The 19,187-nt window shown below is 44.1% G+C and overlaps 2 protein-coding genes across 5 annotated transcripts in view; one reads left to right on the top strand and one right to left on the bottom strand.

The window, feature by feature from the left end:
• The window catches only part of SGCZ (sarcoglycan zeta), a 1,079,134-nt gene extending 1,074,664 nt beyond the window's left edge, over positions 1-4,470 (top strand). For all 4 annotated transcript variants that reach the window (XM_056558613.1, XM_056558604.1, XM_056558590.1 and 1 more), the window contains 2 exons: positions 2,560-2,683; positions 3,725-4,470. In XM_056558613.1, coding sequence (XP_056414588.1) covers positions 2,560-2,683; positions 3,725-3,919 — 319 coding nt within the window. In that variant the 3' untranslated portion in view covers positions 3,920-4,470. The remainder of the gene's footprint in view (positions 1-2,559; positions 2,684-3,724) is intronic.
• Positions 4,471-13,793: 9,323 nt separating this feature from the next.
• LOC130331167 (uncharacterized) lies at positions 13,794-18,565 on the bottom strand. The gene is made up of 2 exons (XM_056553704.1): positions 15,276-18,565; positions 13,794-15,094 (listed from the first exon to the last, which is right to left on the bottom strand). Exon 2 carries the CDS (start codon positions 14,763-14,765, stop codon positions 13,794-13,796), a length of 972 nt encoding a protein of 323 aa, XP_056409679.1. The 5' UTR covers positions 14,766-15,094; positions 15,276-18,565.
• Between the last annotated feature and the right edge of the window lie 622 nt (positions 18,566-19,187).

The raw sequence follows: 19,187 nt of genomic DNA, 5'->3' as shown, positions 1-19,187 counted from the left end.
TTATAGGCCTTTTAGTTTAGCCTCCATTGTGTGTAAATTGTTTGAGGATTTTCTAAGGGATGCTATTTTGGAGAATCTTGATAAAAATAAATATATGACTCCATATCAGCATGGCTTTATGAGGGATAGGTCCTGTCAAACTAACCTGATCAGCTTTGAGGAAGTGAGCTCCTGACTGGACCAGGGGCAATCACTGGATGTCGCATATATGGATTTTTCCAAAGCATTTGATATGGTGACACATAAAAGATTGGTGCATAAAATGAGAGGTATTGGGCAGGAGGGAAATGTGTGCAAGTGGGTAAGTAACTGGCTCAGTGATAGGAAACAGAGGGTGGTTATTAATTGTACTTGTTCTGATTGGAGGACTGTTACTAGTGGGGTACCACAGGGGTCAGTCTTGGGTCCTGTCCTATTTAATATATTTATTAATGACCTTGTAGAGGAGTTGAAGAGTAAAGTAGCAATCTTTGCAGATGATACTAAACTCTATAAAGCAGTAAACACTATAGAGGACAGTGCACTATTACAAATGGATCTGGATAGGTTGGAGGTTTGGGCTGAGAAGTGGCAGATGAGGTTCAACACTGATTAATGTAAGGTTATGCACATGGGGTGGAAAAATCCAGACTTAGTTAACAGTAAATTTAGCTTTAGTGACCAGTGTTGGGCAGCTGCTGCCAAGACAAATAAAATCATTGGGTGCATCAATAGGGGCATACATGCCCACGACAAGGAAATAATTCTACCGCTGTACAAATCACTAGCCAGACCACACATAGAATACTGTGTACAGTACTGAGCACCAGTGTACAACAAAGATATAGTGGAGCTGGAGAGGGTTCAAATACGGGCAACCAGAGTAATATGGGGAATGGGAGGACTACAGAACCCAGAAAGATTATCAGAATTAGGGTTCTTTAGTTTAGAAAAAAAAAAGGCTTAGGGGAGACCTAATAACTATGTATAAATATATCAGGGGACCTTACAGAGATCTCTCCCATGATCATTTTATACCCAGGACTGTATCTATAACAAAGGGGCATCCTCTACGTTTAGAGGAAAGAATGTTTTTACTCCAGCACAGACGGGGGTTCTTTACTGTAAGAGCAGTGAGACTGTGGAATTCTCTGCCTGAGGAAGTGGTCATGGTTAACTCGGTAAAAGAATTTAAAAGGGGTCTGAATGCATTTTTGGAGAATGATAATAATACAGGTTATGAATTCTAGATCTATAGGGACAGAAGGTTGATCCAGGGATCTATTCTGATTGCCATATTTGGAGACGGGAAGGAATTTTTACCTCTAGTATGAGTTTTTTTTTTCCCTTCCTCGGGATCAACTCTGGCTTTTTTCAACCTTATGAACTATGTTACTGTGTTACTATTAAATTAAACATATTGGGCCTCATTTACTAAGAGTGTCGTGTTTTACTAGTGGGAAATGTTGTTTCAGACTTGCAGGATTCCTCTTTATTTACTATTGGGAAAAGTCGGGAACATTTTCTGACCAGCTATTTCTAGGTTGATATTTCCAGCCATTTATCCACAGGATTTTCTGTGAATTCAATAGTAAATCGGTCAGGTTGTGAAACCACGCCCCTTTTGGACCGACCATGCCCCTTTGCGAAAAAACACACCCCGTTTTCAGCTTTTCACAGTGCAATGTCGGGTTTGTCAGATTTTCCAGGCACACACTGTCGCTCACTGGCGCAGACTGGCGCAGACATGTAACAGACACTCTGTGCCAAAATAACCAGACAAAAACTGCCCGGTTTCAGCTTAGTAAATGAGGCCCATTATGTCTCCATAACTAATAGTAATATTAAAGAACTATAGAAAGCATTACACAAAAAAAAAAAAAAAAAGAAAAAATGTTCCCCTGAGGAAGTGATACTGAAGAAAAACATGTGTTGGGGTACATCAGAGATATAAAACTACACATGGGCTTCATATAAACTGTTTGGGTAATGGTGTGATTGGTAATTTATAAAAAAAAAAAATGTATCAGCATGTCCAAGAAAACCACTATAATCATGAAGGTGCGTGCTGCTATGGCTGAACTATAAGAACAAAGACATTACAGCAGATCACAACCACGGTAAGGTTACTTACTTTGGTTGGACCCCACAGTATAGATATGCCTCTATTGGGCTAGCACTAAGTTTGGGCTAACAACCAATCAGATGACTTCTTTTATTTTTCAGAGGACCTTTATTAAAAGTAATCTGATTGGTTGCTAAAGGCAACTACACCACTCTTCCTTTACACAAGCTTTGATAAATATCCCCTAACTGTTTAAGGTGGGTAAGTAGAGTACTGTATACATCATCGCTTACCTTGGTACTCACAGTGTACAGTAAGGTGAGCAGCAATGTACTGTAGGCATCGACCCTTACCTCACATTTCAGAAAAGAACTATCATCCTTAAAAAGTGATATCCATTATCTGGCTGAAATATGTATATATATATATATATATATATATATATATATATATATATATATATATATATATATATACTTTTTGATTTAAATTATTTCTTTGTTCTTAATTTCCAGACTTGAATCTCCAACAAGATCATTAACAATGGAAGCACCAAAAGGAGTGCAGATAAGTGCTGTAGCAGGAGAATTTAGAGCCAGCTGTAGAAAAGAGCTCCATTTACAGTCCACAGATGGAGAGGTCAGTAGAAGTGCAAACAACTTTTTGTTTGTTGGCAAAAACCACACACAGTACTGTGGGACAGATTCCAAAAGCACAACCATTATGGCTTAATTTACACCAAACATGGAAGATTTATCATTTTTTAGATACTTTTTATTTCTTGTTGAATATGTGGGTGTTGCTTAGCAGTAAATAGTTGTGACTTATCAGAAAGGGGGCATGGTGCACAATTTGATACTGTGTGGCAAAATGTATGCCAACATTTTGATGCAAAATATTAGTACAAACTAAGCCAACTAATAAGCGGTATAAAGTTAGATATCCAATGTATGAAACATGAGCCAGTGATTATGTGGATTAATGTTTACACAAAGTATTAGACTGTTTTAGTACATTATATTTAAAATATTGCATGGAGAATTTAACATTATTTATCATGTTCTATTTACATTGTCTATTTTATACCAGAGAACTAACATCACTGTTGATAACATGTACAATCCTGAGATTAAGGGTGCATTCAGACCACATTCTGTGCCTTTGGGGGCTGGATCTGGAGAAAGAATTTCAGAGCCCTCTTTTGCCATTTCTCCCTTTTGCCATATCCATCCCGTACCCCATTCAATCCATTGAGCCGAACAGAGGCAGCTAGTGACTCCTGTCCAGTAATTTTTCCACCCTTTAGGAAATGACTTGATCTTAGTCTTAAGTTGACTCCATGTTTCTTTGTATTAAATGACGTATGGCATGGGCATGGCATTGATAAGGCACCAGACAATTAAAAATTGGCCCCTGGAGGCACAAAAGGTGGTGGGAAGGTACCCTTAAACAGATACAGTATGTGCTTTTACTGATGGAAGAAATACTTTCATATCAGGAGAGGGTAGACTTCCTTGTAATCAATATGGCGTACTAGAGAGTCCACAACAAGTTATTGTTCTTTCAACTTAAGTTAAACAAGCTCTATATATTCCACCACAGTAAATATGTGTTATTTGCTTGTACATCTATATGTAATTGTATTTTTGATGGTATATTTGTTTATTTTTTTTTCAACAGATATTTTTAGATGCAGACAGCATCAGACTAGCAAATTTACCGCAAGGTTCTTTCTCACCTTCTGCTTCAAGCTCAGTAGGCCCCCGACAGACTGTCTATGAGCTCTGTGTTTGCCCTAATGGCAAACTCTACCTTTCTCCTGCAGGAGCTAGTTCCACATGTCAATCCAGTAGCAACATATGTTTGTGGAGCTGAAGGAACTTTGTGTTTTCTCACACCAGAATAGCCTTTTGCTACTTCACATTTGCTTCACGGTACTGCCCAGATATCGTTGTGGTATAATGAACAGTTTAATGGCCTGCCGAGCATCTTCCAGGGTATGAGGGAATACAATACTGCCTTGAAGTTCTTATGTGACTTTTGAAATAATCCTGCATAAAGGTGGACATGAAAAATTCAGACCTGGGTGGTCACCGTCCTAGTGTTATCTACACAGAGAATTACGAGGGTGCCTTTTCTATATAAAGTGAAGCACGTCTCTGTCTTGCAGGAATCTGGAAAAAAAAGAACTCTACACCTCATATGCAAGCTAATTGCTGGACATTTACTTGGAAAAACAATACAATCCCATGTAAAAAAAAATATATAAATAAAAAAAAGACTGTACCGTTTTAAAGCACAATTTTCCATTCAATATTTTTGGATGTATACTTTTATCCCACAAAAGAAATAAATATTAAAGTATGATGTGATATTGCCTTTACTAAACGATTAAAATGAAAATATTGTTTTTAAAAAGAAAAATATTCATTGTGTCCTGACTTTCCTTCTGAGAGGAAAATATAGTTCTGCATTTTCTGCATTTGTTTCTAGGAGTCAGTGTACATGATGACTAGGACATGTGACAACTTGTAACAGAGCTGGATGTGGCTCCTTCAACCTGTGTGGCTAATGACTCAGACCGTATCGGGGAGCGGAGTCTAAGGTGCCGCTGGTCTTTACCAAAGCCCGACACAAGGCAGGATGGGCTTGCTGCTACAGGCAACACCCAGGTCGCTACCCCCAACACAGCTCGGCCACACAGGTAGCTGAGCAAGGCAGAGTACCAAAGGATAAGGCAGTAGCGTAATCAAACGTAGCAGAAGGTCAAGGCCGACAGCTAAGGTGCGGAGTCAAATAACATAGCGGAAGGTCTGGATACACAGGTAAGGCAAACATTCAATATGGAATGCTTAATGTTAGGCTAGGGGCACTGAAGATCCGGCAGGGAAGTGTGGGAGGTGCATGGACTTATAGGATAGTGTCAGGTGTACACAATAATTATGGGCTTACTGGCCCTTAAAATTTTTGAGTTCAGGCGTGCGCGCCCTAAGGGATGGGGACGCCCATCAGAGCTGAGAGAGAGTGGAGGCAGCAGGGGAGAGAGGTAAGTGACGAGCTGGGATTTGCATGCGGGTGCATCCCGCTATGCGAATCCCAGCCCTGCCTGCAGCCTGGGACAAGGGGACAATGCACTCGCGGACGGTGCAGGTGGCCAGAGCACGGGACATGACAGTATCCCCCCTTTGGTCTCCCCCTCTTTTTGGAGGACAAGAACTTGTGGCTAAGGTCACGGTCCAGAATGTTGTCCTGCGGCTCCCAAGATCTTTCCTCTGGGCCAAATCCTTCCACTGACCAGCTTGGAATCTAACATTTCTTTGACTACATAAACATCGGAGGTACCAGAGATGGAAGTAGGAGTAATGACTTTTTCAGAGAAGCGGTTATGGATAACAGATTTTAAGATTGATACATGAAAAGAATTTGAGATCCGGAGAGAGAAAGGCAGATGGAGAGAATAAGCTACAGGGTTTAAATGTTTTATTTTTATTTTGTAAGGACCAAAAAAGTGAGGATCCAGCTTATAACATGGTACCTTAAAACGGATGAACTTAGAAGACAGCCACACTTTGTCCCCTGGAGAGAATTCGGGAGGAGGACGTCTTTTCTTGTCCGCTTGTGATTTTATACAAGTGGTGGCATGCTGAAGAGAGTCACAAGTCTTTTGCCAGATGGAAACTAAGTTCTGCACTTGATTATCGGCCATGGGAACTCTGGAGGAAGTGGACAGGGGTAAAGGAGGACGAGGATGAAGTCCATAGACCACGAACAAAGGAGAAGACCCAGGAGGAAAACTCGGCCCAGGGTAGTAGATCGGCCCAGTCATCTTGGCGAGCGGAAATAAAATGGCGGAGATAGTCTTCCAAGACCTGGTTTACCCTTTCAACCTGTCCATTGGATTGAGGGTGGTATCCCGAAGGAAAATCTAATTTAACTTGAAGGCATGAACAGAGGGCCCTCCAAAACTTAGAGACAAATTGAACTCCTTGGTCGGTGACAATATGGGCGGGCAAACCATGCAGGCGGAAGAGGAACAAGTTGGCAAGCTGTGGTGCAGAGGGTAATCATGGTAATAGGACGAAATGAGACAATTTAGAGAATCGATCCACAACAACCCAAATGACCGTATTTATGCCAGAAGAGGGAAGATCTGTAATAAAGTCGATAGCAATATCAGTCCAGGGCTGCTCTAGAACTGGCAAAGGATGTAGCAGACCAGCAGGCTTGGAACGGGGGTCTTTTCCCGGGCACAAACTGAACAAGATCGGACAAAATTAACAACATCCTGTTTTAGAGTGGACCACCAATATTGTCGGGCGATGAGCTGCATGGACTTACTGATTCCAGCATGACCGGCCAATAGAGAGGAATGACTCCATTTCAGGACTCGGAGGCTTAAACTGGGAGGCACGTAAGTCTTCCCAGGTGGCAAGTGCTGAAGACACGCTGGTGCTGCTGAGATGAGATGATCAGGGGAAATAATATGTTGCGCATGAGATTCCAGGCCTTGAACATCGTAGGATCTGGACAGAGCATCAGCACGAAGATTCTTCTCTGCAGGACGGAAGTGGATTAAGAAGATAAATCTAGAGAAAAACAGAGACCAACGAGCATGTCGGGGGTTGAGACGATGGGCAGACTGGAGGTAGAGCAAGTTCTTGTGGTCGGAATAGATAGTCAGCAAATGTACAGAGCCTTCCAAGAGGTGACACCATTCTTCTAATGTCAACTTAATGGCCAAGAGCTTGCGATCTCCGATGGTATAATTTCTCTCCACAGGAGAGAAAGTTTTGGAGAAAAATCTACAGGTTAAAGTTCTTCCCTTAGAAGACTTCTGCGTTAACATTGCACCTGCTCCAACTGATGAAGCATCCCCTTCCAAGATGAATGGCTTGCTAGGATCGGGTCCATCAAGTTCAACCTATAACCCTAATAAGTCCCTATTGAGTTGAGTTGATCCCGAGGAAGGCAAAAAACCCTCATACTAGAGGTAAAAATTCCTTCCCGACTCCAAATATGGTAGTCAGAATAAATCCCTGGATCAACCTTCTGTCCGTATAAATCTAGTATACATAACCATTAATGTTATTACTCTCCAAAAATGCATCCAGCCCCTTTTTGAACTCTATTACAGCGTTCACCATGACCACCTCCTCCGGGAGAGGATTCCACAGTCTCACTGCTCTTACAATAAAGAACCCCCTTCAGTGCTGGTGTAGAAACCTTCTTTCCTCTAGATGTAGAGGATGTCCCCTTGTTATAGATACAGTACTGGGTATAAATAGATCATGGGAGAGATCTCTGTACTGTCCCCTGATATATTTATACATAGTTATTAGGTCTCCCCTAAGCCTTCTTTTTTCTAAACTAAATAACCCTAATTCTGAATTTCTGGGTTCTGTAGTCCTCCCATTCCCTGTATTACTCTGGTTCCCCATCTTTGAACCTTCTCCAGCTCCACTATATCTTTCTTGTACACTGGTGCCCAGTACTGTACACAGTATTCTATGTGTGGTCTGACTAGTGATTTGTACAGCGGTAGAATTATTTCCTTGTCTTGGGCATCTATGCCCTTATTGATGCACCCCATGATTTTATTAGCCTTGGCAGCAGCTGCCCAACACTGGTCACTACAGCTAAATTTACTGTTAACTAAGACTCCTAAGTCCTTTTCCATGTCAGTCGTCCCAAGTGTTCTCCAATTTAATACATAATCCCAGCACAGGATTTTTCTTCCCCATGAGCATTACCTTACATTTATCAGTGTTGAACCTCATCTTCCACTTCCCAGCCCAAACCTCCAACCTATCCAGATCCATTTGTAACAGTGCACTGTCCTCTATAGTCTTTACCGCTTTACAGAGTTTAGTGTCATCTGCAAAGATTGCTACTTTACTATTCAACCCCTCTGCAAGGTCATTAATGAATATATTAAATAGGTTCAGGACCCAAGACAGACCCCTGTGGTACCCCACTAGTAACAGTCACCCAATCAGAATAAGTACCATTAATAACCACCCTCTGTTTCCTATCATTGAGCCTGTTACTTACCCCATTGCACACATTCTCCCCCAGCCCAAACCTTCTCATTTTATGCACCAACCTTTAATGTGGAACCATATGAAATGCTTTGGAAAAATCCAGATATACGACATCCGGCGATTGCCCCTGGTCCAGTCTGGAGCTCACCTCCCCATAAAAGCTGATCAGGTTAATTTGACAGGATCGATCCCTCATAAATCCATGCTGAATCGGGGTCATACATTTATTTTTATCAAGACATTCCAAAATAGCATCTCTTAGGAAACCCTTAAGCAATTTACATACAACCGAGGTTAAACTAACAGGTCTATAATTCCCGGGGTCACCTTTTGACCCCTTATTAAATATTGGCACCACATTTGCCATGCGCCAGTCCTGGGGAACAGTCCCTGTCACTATAGAGTCCCTGAATATTAAAAATAGGGGTCTGTCTATTACATTACTTAATTCTTTTAGAACACATGTGTGAATGCCATCTGGACCTGGTGATTTGTCTATTTAGATTTTTTTGTAGGCAGCATTGTACTTCTTCCTGGGTTAGACAGGTGACCTGTACTGGGTTGTTTACCTCATCACACTGTATTTCACCTGGCATTTAAGTTTCCTCAGTGAATACAGTGGAGAAGAATTTGTTTAATATATTTGCTTTTTCCTGATCCCCGTTTATAATTTCTTCCTCATCATTTTTTAAAGGGCCAACACTTTCATTTTTTACCTTTTTGCTATTTATATAGTTAAAGAACATTTTGGGGTTAGTTTTACTCTCTTTGGCAATGAGTCTTTCTGTCTCTATTTTTGCGGCTTTTATCTGTTTTTTTTTTTACATATTTTACATTTTTCTCTATAGCTTTTTAATGCTTCTTCACTGCTGTCCTGTTTTAGTAATTAAAATGCTTTATTTTTGTCATTTATTGCCCCCTTTACATTTTTATTCATCCATATTGGTTTTCTTTTATTTCTGACCCTTTTATTCCCATAAGGTATATACATCTTACATTGAAAATTTAAGATATTTTTAAAAGTCTCCCATTTAGTGTCAGTATAATGTCTCCGCTGTCTCGTGGACACAGCTTCACATCAAGTTTATACCGAATCTCAAGGAAAGACACGCTGGTTTGCTTAACTGATGTAATCTTTACTGAGATATAATGAAAGTGCGGTAAAACTGTAAAACAAACATATGAAAGACAAATATAAGCATGGCTATTCAAGTGCCTTACATTATGCATAGCTAATACATAGATAGTCTAACATGTGCTCACTTACTACACACTGAAAACACATTATCTATCTACAAATGCCTAGCATCTCTCTACACAGGCTAACTAACAATTCCGTACTCACAGGCTTTGGTATTTATCAGATTTGCAGTCTGTATTAGCTTTAAGAAGTCCTGTGGATCTGGTCACTGTGGTGGCTGGAGCTGGAATGAATGAGACATGCCGGATCTAGCCCTATGCTTTAGAGAGAAGGCCCACCTCTAGGCTTCAAGAAAATGGAGGGTCTTAAAGGAACAGACCCTGCTGAGTGCCAAGCATGTAAAATACATTGCGAAGGCAGCACACTCCCCACCTGGCATACTTTTTTGTTATGCCACTAACCCTTGGACAGAAGTAAAACTACTTCAGAAATTGGCCTTGCATACACTTTGGGAATGCCCTGTCTAACAATCCTAACTTCAACCTTTCTAACTCTAGCATCACTACTAGGATCAGTCCCCACAATGAGTCCAATAGGCCACTCGTTCCTGTGGGCCTGAGAGTCTTTCAGTAGGACAAAGTCTCCAACTTGTAAATTGGGCTTGTCATCTTGCCATTTCTTGCGTGGCTGGAATATCACCAGGTATTCCTGTCTCCACCTCTTCCAGAAAATGTCCGCAAGACTTTGAACTTGTTTCCTTTGCTTGGTGTACAAGTCCTTGAGCGAATTGTGTTGAGAAATCTCTTCCTTTTTCAGAAGGCCTTGGATTTCTTCTTTAAAGACTTCCTGTTGGATGCATCTGATGATCGTGACCTTGGCTTGTTCACAGTGGTCGTTGCTACGCTGATCAGTATTGGTAGCTCTGCAGGAGGATATGGCTAGACAGATACGTTTTCCGATTGCACGGGTCAACGACTTCCAGCTGGAAAACCTTTCAAATCTATGAGCGTCCAGACTGTCTCTTGTAACTATAGTCCTACAAACTGTCACTTGAGGTCTTACCTCTTTGTCTTGATCTGGTTCTATGAGTTCAAAGGTCTCTACCTGAGTAGTTTCTTTGGTTTCTGGTTTACGAAGAAAGGATGGACCTACAAACCAGTTAGTTTGCTTGAGCGCAGCGGCTGGCACTAGTCTCGTCCCATGATCAGCTGGGTTCTTGTCTGTGCTGATGTGATGCCACTGTTCTGGACTTGTAGACTTTATGATACGTGTCACTCTGTTGGCCACGTATGTATAAAATCTTCTTGAAGCGTTGTGAATATATCCTAACACAATCTTGCTGTCTGTATAAAAGTTAATTGCATGGATCTCGATGTCCAGTTCTGTTGTAATCATGTCTGCCATCTCTACAGCTAAGACAGCAGCACAAAGTTCTAGACGTGGGACAGTGTGAGCCGGTCTGGGAGCCAGCTTAGATTTTCCCATGAGGAACCCGACATGGCTTTGTCCCTCAGTGTCTATTACCCTAAGGTAGGCGACAGATGCGATAGCCATAGTGGAGGCGTCAGAGAATATGCATATTTCTCTTCTCTTTGTAGCAGACAAGGAAACAGATACGTATGGTCTAGGGATGTTGAGTTGTTCAAGCTCTAACAATGAGTCTTTCCACAACTTCCACTGCATTTCCTTCTCTTCAGGTAGAGGTATGTCCCAGTCACTTTGTTCTTGCTCAGTAGTGATCTGTCTCAAAAGAGCTTTACCTTGCATGATGATGGGTGCTACGAACCCCAGGGGGTCGTACAGACTGTTGACTGTAGATAGGACACCTCTTTTTGTGAATGGCTTCTCTTCTCTGGAGACCCTGAAGGTGAAACTGTCAGTCTTCAGGTCCCAACTAATCCCAAGACTTCTTTGCAAGGGTGGTGATTCTGTTCCTAGATCCAAGTCTTTGAGGTCTTTAGCACGGTCTTCCATTGGAAATGCTTCCATGACTCTGTTGCTGTTGGAAGCTACCTTGTTCAGTCTTATGTTGGATTCTGCCAACATTTCTCTTGTACTTTTCAGGACGTTGATAGCTTCTTCGTTGCTGGAGAAAGAAGCAAGTCCATCATCTACGTAGAAGTTCTTCATGACGAACTGTGTGGCTTCTTGACCATGTCTTTCACCTTGCTGTGCTGCTCGTCTCAGGTTGTAGATAGCTACAGCTGGAGAAGGGCTGTTTCCAAACACATGTACCTTCATCCTGTACTCTGTGATTTCTTTGTTAAAGTCGTTGTCTGTATACCACAGGAACCTTATGTAGTCTCTGTGATCTTCACGAACAAGGAAACAGTAGAACATCTGTTGTACGTCTGCTGTCACTGCTATGAGTTCTTTTCTGAACCTGATGAGTACTCCAAGGAGTGTGTTGTTCAGGTCAGGTCCACTGAGAAGGACATCATTTAGTGAGATGCCTTTGTGCTTCGCACTAGAGTCAAATACTACGCGTATCTGGCCTGGTTTCTGAGGATGGTACACCCCAAATATTGGTAAGTACCAGTGTTCTTGGTTCTCTTGTAGTGGTGGTGCCCTTTCAGCTTGATCGTTATCAAAGATCTTCTGCATGAAGGCTTGGAAGTGTTTCTTCATATTAGGCTTTCTTTGTAGCATGTGCTGCAACGACGTTTCTCTGCTTGTACCTTGTTGTCAGGAAGGCGATGGCGTGGTGACCGGAAGGGTAGAGGGGCTACCCAGCTGCCTGATTTGTCTCTGAAGACTTCTCTGTCCATGATCTCAAGGAAGAGAGTATCTTCCACAGAGGGTGCTGGATTGTCGTCATCTCGTGTTCTTTCAAACACCTTACCGCCCAGTTCATCTGTATCTCCAGTTGAGGCTAAGTCTTCCATGCACCTCTGGATACTCCGATGATGTGTTGGGTTTACAAGTTTCTCTTTAATGTGTAGACTGTTGGTACATGGGCAAAGACAAGATGTACGACCATTCTGTAACAGATGTGTTCTGTAGACATTTACCTTTTCTGGTTTGTGGAGTCCGTCTAGACATACTTCTCCAACGATGACCCATCCGAGATCAAGGCGTTGTGCAAATGGTGCATTGTGTGGCCCATTGTACTGTTCTCTGACTTTGTGCAGTCTGAGGATATCTCTCCCAAGTAGAAGGATGATTGGATGATTGCAGCATCTGGATCTAGTGCTGGTATCTGGTCAGCTATTCGCACCAGATGGGGGTGATGACGAGCAACTTCAGGTGTGGGGATCTCTGACCTGTCGTCTGGTATCTCATCACATTCTATGAGGGTAGGAAGAGTCACCTTTGTCTTTCCATCTAATGACTCAATGATGTAGTTGCTTGCTCTTCTCCCTGTTGTCTCTACAACTCCAGAACAAGTCTTCAGGGTGTATGGAGTTGGACTTCCTTTGTCACCGAAGAGGTCAAAGAACTCTGTTTTTGCCAGAGATCTGTTACTTTGTTCATCCAAGACTGTGTACATCTTGATTGCCTTTTCTCTGAAGCCTGCAGGATACACCTTGACTAAGCATATTTTGGAGCATGATCTGGGGCGACCCTGCTCTGTACAGATATCAGTGCACTTTGAGGTTACTGCTGGCGTTGTACTCTCGCCTTGCTCCCCACCATGATCTTCTTGAGTTGCTGGAACTTCTTGTTTCCATGGTGGTGGTCCTGGGTGTAGTGCTGACAGGTGTTTGTCACTGTTGCACTCTGTGCATTGTATTGTTTTTGTACAGTCTTTTGCAAGATGCTGAATTGAAGCGCAACATCTTAAACAAATGTGATTGTCTTTAAGGTAAGCTTTGCGCTCTTCTAACGTCTTACTTCTGAAACTGCGACATTTTCTTAGTGGATGAGGCTTGTTGTGGATGAGACATATTTTGTCTGGCTCCTCAACTTTCTTACTTGCGCTGTCTTCCTGATTGACTGCAGACTCAGACGAGACTTCTGTCTTCCGTACAGAAACTGTTGCTCCGCGTTCTTTGTAAGGCGTTGGATGTTTTTTCTCTACCTTTGGGGAGCTTGCAGTTCTCTTGTTCAGGAAAGCAAAGCTTGGATCATTGCGTGTTTCAGCTTGGTCTACGATGAATTCAGCAAGGAAGGCAAATGGTGGAAATGCGACTCGATGTTCTTTCTTGTATCTTGATGCTTGAGTGACCCACCTTTCCTGCAAGTTGAAAGGAAGTTTCTCGATTATGGGATCAACTCCACGTGCTGTATCTAAGTATGAGAGACCTGGCAGGTATCCACTAGACTTAGCGGCTTCTATTTCTAAGAGTAGGTCCTCAAACCCTCTCAGCTTTTGATTGTCTTTGTTTGTCATTCTTGGATAGTTTATTATCCTCTTCAGAAGAGCATCTTCAATCACTTCAGGTGACCCATAGCAGTGTTCTAGTCTCCTCCACACCATTGCAAGTCCTGCTGCTGCATCATGAACATGTACTGATCTGATTCTTTGGGCTTGCTCAGTGGACTCTGGTCCTAGCCATTTGACGAGCAGATCAAGCTTTTCTCTGTCTGTCAGATCTAAGTCTTGGGTACCGCTTAGGAAAGATGACTACCAGGCCCAGTAGTTTTCTGGACGGTCGTCGAATTTCATGAGACCAGCGCTCACTATCTCACGGCGCATCAGGAATCTTGCTACCTCTGTAGCTCTTGCTGCATCTGGTGAATACTTCCTGGGTGTAAACTCAGGGTATGGCTGCGGCTGGTAAGGCTGATGAGGCACTTGACTAAGTCTGCTTTGTTCTCCTCTGTTGTAAGTCTTTCTGCTATAATCCAGACTTGCATTTGCTTGAGGAGGGAGTACATCAGAATCCGTTTGCACTCTTGTCAGGTTGGCAGATTGGTCTCTGAGCATGCGACCACTTGACTTCCTACCCTGAGGTTCTGATTCAGTCTTGCAGTGTTGCATAGTATCAAAGTTGCTTATTGCTGGTGGAGTCAATGATGGTCTTGGTGTGTCATTGAACTGCTGGTCAGTGTACATGATTGCTTGTGACTGAATGTACTCACGGGTACGTTGGCTTGCGCTGAGGGGTGACATCTGGGTTTCTATGTCAGAGAACTGAGCTTTGGCAGCCCTTGTGAGAACTTCTGCCTCGGCTAAGGCTGCTGCAGCGTTTTTCTGCTGTTGCAGTAAGTGTAAAGATGCTTGCACTTCAGCTTTTCTTCTAAGTGCTTCAGATTCACTTTTTGCTTTTCTTCTAAGTGCTTCAGATTCACTTTTTGCTTGTTCTTTCATCAATTCAGCTTCCTGCTTTGCATAGGACGCCATTGCACAAGCTGCCTCTGCTTTCGCTCTTGCCTTAGTTGCTATGGCGCTAGCGGATGACAGGCTGGTGGTGCTTGAGTGTCTAGAACTATGGCGTTTAAATCTTGATGCATCAGCGCTAACCGAAGTTAGATTTGTTTGACTGGACGCTCTAGACAATGTTGTGCACCTAGATCTACTTCTTGGCAAGGTGTCTTCCTCTTTATAGGAGCATTGAGGGTTAACTGTTAGAGTGCTGTTCTCTGGGTTCTGCATCTTGATTTAGCTGGCAGCTAGATAATGATGATGACTGGACACAGCACAGCGGTGTTATAGCACGTGAGAGAATTAGTTTCACTTTCTAGTGCTTCGCGCCCTTACTCCGACACAGACTGCAGGGCACAGGATTTATGAGTCTGAGGCTGCGGACGATTCAAAGCTGATTAACTGCTTCTGATAACGTTTTAAAAGCCTTTTTACTATAATGTCTCCGCTGTCTCGTGGACACAGCTTCACATCAAGTTTATACCGAATCTCAAGGAAAGACACGCTGGTTTGCTTAACTGATGTAATCTTTACTGAGATATAATGAAAGTGCGGTAAAACTGTAAAACAAACATATGAAAGACAAATATAAGCATGGCTATTCAAGTGCCTTACATTATGCATAGCTAATACATAGATAGTCTAACATGTGCTCACTTACTACACACTGAAAACACACATTATCTATCTACAAATGGCTAGCATCTCTCTACACAGGCTAACTAACAATTCCGTACTCACAGGCTTTGGTATTTATCAGATTTGCAGTCTGTATTAGCTTTAAGAAGTCTTGTGGATCTGGTCACTGTGGTGGCTGGAGCTGGAATGAATGAGACATGCCGGATCTAGCCCTATGCTTTAGAGAGAAGGCCCGCCTCTAGGCTTCAAGAAAATGGAGGGTCTTAAAGGAATAGACCCTGCTGAGTGCCAAGCATGTAAAATACATTGCGAAGGCAGCACAGTCATTGTGGTTCTTTTTGAGGACATTATTCCATTTTATATTGTTATATTGTTAAGGTTTGAAAGCTTCTTCAGCCTTAGGAGTCCAAACTCTTGGATTAGCAGTCTTCTTGGTAATCGAGACGATGGGGGCTACCAGAGTGGAGTAGTGAGGAATAAATTGCTGATAGTAATTGGCAAAGCCGAGGAAGCACTGAATTGCTTTTAAGCCAGAAGGTTGAGGCCAGTCCAGTACTTCAGACAGCTTGTTGGGATCCATTTAAAGGCCTTGACTGGTAATATTATACCCCAGAAATGGAAAGCTGTTTTTTTTTAAGTACATTTCTCCAGTTTAGCGTAAAGATGATTTTCACAGAGATGCTGTAACACTTGGCGGAGATGAGAGCGATGAGTCTGGATATTGGGCGAGTAGATGAGTGTGTCATCCAAATAAACAAAAACACAGGAATATAGGAGGTCATGAAAAATGACATTGACAAACTCCTGGAAGACTGCTGGATCATTGCAGAGACCGAATGGCATCACTAGATACTCGAAGTGATCATCACGAGAATTAAATGCAGGCTTCCATTCGTCCCCTTTCTCGTATACGTATCCAATTATAGGCCCCACGAAGATCAAACAACTCCGAGATTAAAGGGAATGGGTATCGGTTCTTCACTGTAATTTTATTCAGACGTTGGTAATCGATGCAGGTCGCAGAGACCTGCCTTTCTTTTCCACGAAGAAAAAAAAGGCTCTGGCAGGGGAAGAGGACTTCCTGATAAATCCCTTCTGAAGGTTCTCCTGACATGGCAAATCAATTGGACCATCGTAGAGATGATGTGGTGCTAACACTTCGGCTTGCTTTTCACTGAAGAAATCGGCATAGTCCTGAAGAAAGGAAGGCAAACCGGGTAGTGGACGAGATGATGGTTCCAATTTTGTGATACTTATGTGGATACAGTTGTAGTTGCAATGTGGACCCCAGCGAAAAACTTCTCCAGTTTTCCAATCCAGGTGTGGAACATGGAGTTGCAAATACGGTAGGCCAAACAAGAGAGGAGAAGTACAATGAGGGAGAACATAGAAGGACAAGTTCTCCCTATGCGAGACTCCGACCTGCATAGTCAACGGTTCTATGCGCTATAGCACGGTACAGTCCAGTCTTTCACCATTCACCGTAGAGATGTACAGAGGCTTTTACAGGTGGGACACCAGCAGATGATGCCTATGTACTAGGGCAGCATCAATAAAATTTCCCGCGGAGCCTGAGTCAAAAAAGGCATGAACGGAGATGATCTCTTTGGAAGGTAGGAAAAGGTGGACCGTCAAATTTATGTATGGAGAGGTGGTATTCACACCTAGGGAGGCCTCTGCTACAAACCCTAGGTGCACACGTTTCCCTGTGGCTGAGGACGCAGAGGACAATTTTTTAGGAAGTTATCCGCACTGGCGCAATATAGGCATAGATTCTCAATTCGTCAGCGAGTCCTTTCCTGTGGGGCGGGGTTCTTTCGTGCAGACTCCCTTTCTTGGCGTAGTTCCTCACGTTGCTCTGAGAAAAAAATATCAATCTGGGATGTCCACTATATAAGCTCATTCAGATTAGATGGCAATTCCCGGGCAGAGAGGACATCCTTGATTTGACTTGATAATCCTCTCTTGAAAGTGGCGCGAAGAACTTCATCATTCCATGCTAACTCCGATGCCAGGGTACGAAACTAAATGGCATACTTGTCTACAGAGGAGTTGCCCTGAGTAAGACTCAGTAATGCCGTCTCAGCGAAGGAAGCTCGAGCAGGTTCTTTGAAGACACCCCGGAATTCCGTCAGGAATGCCTGGAGATTGGTAGTGAGAGCATCACTGCAATCCCAAAGCAGAGTTGACCAGGCCAAAGCCCTTCCAGTTAAAAGACTGAGGCTGAAGGCCACCTTTGCTTGTTCTATAGGAAACTGATCCGCCATAGGTTTAATGTGCATAGAACACTGAGTCACGAAAGCACCACAGGACTTGGGATCCCCCTTATATTATAGACGGGGTCTTGATCCGGAGATGACTGTAGGAGCGGGAGGTGCCACAGGAGCCGAAGGAGGCTGTGGTAGTGACGGCTGCTGCTGGGCAGTTAGTAACTGCTGCATCATGGCGGATAACTGGCTCAACTGCTGTGTCTGCTGGGCCAACTGCTGTGACTGGAGCGCCACGATGGAAGCGAGATCTGGACTATCAGGCAGAGAAACCCCAGCAGGATCCATGGCCGGATCTTGCTGTAATCGAGCTGGATGTGGATCCTTTAACCTGTGTGGCTGCGGACTCGGACCATATCTGGGAGCGTAGTCTAAGGTGCCGCTGGTCTTCACCAGAGCCCGCTGCAAGGCAGGATGGGCTTGATGCTGCAGGTGAGACCCAGGTCGCTACCCCCGACACGGCTCGACCACACAGGTAGCTGGGCAAGGCGATGTACCGAAGGATAAGGCAGTAGCATAGTCAAACATAGAAGAAGGTTAGGCAGGCGGCAAAGGTGCGGAGTCAAATAACGTAGCGGGAGGTCTGGATACACAAGTAAGGCAAACATGCAATATGGAACGCATAATCTCAGGCTAAGGGCACTTAAGATCCGTCAGGGAAGTGTGGGAGGTGCATGGACTTATAGGATAGTGTCAGGTGTACACAATAATTATGGGCGTACAGGCCCTTTAAATTTAGGCGTTCCGGCGTGTGCGCCCTAAGGGATGGGGACGCGCACTGGAGCTGAGACGGAGGAGGAGTTGAGATGCACTGGAGCTGAGCTGAGTGGAGGAAGCAGGGGAGAGAGGTAAGTGACGGACTGGGATTCACATGCGGGGGCAATCCCAGTCCCGTCTGCAGCCAGGGACAAGTGGACAATGCACTCGCGGCCGGTGCAGGCGCCCGGAGCACTGGATATGTGTTACGCCGAGCGCTCCGGGTCCCCGCTCCTCCCCGGAGTGCTCACAGCGTTCTCCTATTCGCAGCGCCCCGGTCAGACCTGCCGACCGGGTGCGCTGCGATAATGTTCCCAGCCTGGATGCGATTCGCGATGCGGGACGCGCCCGCTCGCGATGCGCATCCCGACTCGCATCCCGACTCGCTTACCAGACCCGTTCCCCGTCTGTGCTGTCCCGGCGCGCGCGGCCCCGCTCCTTAGGGCGCGCGCGCGCCGGGTCTTTGCGATTTAAAGGGCCGATGCGCCACTGATTGGCGCATGAGGTTTTTATCAGTACCTTCACCTGTGCACTTCCCTACTTATACCTCACTTCCCCTGCACTCCCTTGCCGGATCTTATTGCCATTGTGCCAGTGAAAGCGTTTCCTTGTGTGTTCCTAGCCTGTGTTCCAGACCTCCTGCCGTTGCCCCTGACTACGATCCTTGCTGCCTGCCCTGACCTTCTGCTACGTCCGACCTTGCTCTTGTCTACTCCCTTGTACCACGCTTATCTCAGCAGTCAGAGAGGTTGAGCCGTTGCTGGTGGATACGACCTGGTTGCTACCGCCGCTGCAAGACCATCCCGCTTTGCGGCGGGCTCTGGTGAATACCAGTAGCAACTTAGAACCGGTCCACCGACACGGTCCACGACAATCCCTCTCTGGCACAGAGGATCCACCTCCAGCCAGCCGAATCGTGACAATATGACACTATCCCCCCTCTTTTTTGAGGACAAGAACTTGTGGATAAGGTCACGGTCCAGAATGTTGT

This window comes from Hyla sarda, chromosome 1 (assembly GCF_029499605.1).
Source record: "Hyla sarda isolate aHylSar1 chromosome 1, aHylSar1.hap1, whole genome shotgun sequence".
Taxonomy (NCBI): Eukaryota; Metazoa; Chordata; class Amphibia; order Anura; family Hylidae; genus Hyla; species Hyla sarda.
The sequence above is the reverse complement of the archived record's forward strand: the minus strand, read 5'-3'. Positions and strand labels throughout refer to the sequence as shown.

What these genes read in the sequence shown, in the direction of transcription:
- LOC130331167 (XM_056553704.1), bottom strand. Translation starts at nt 14,765, where the DNA reads ATGCAGAACCCAGAGAACAGCACTCTAACAGTTAACCCTCAATGCTCC.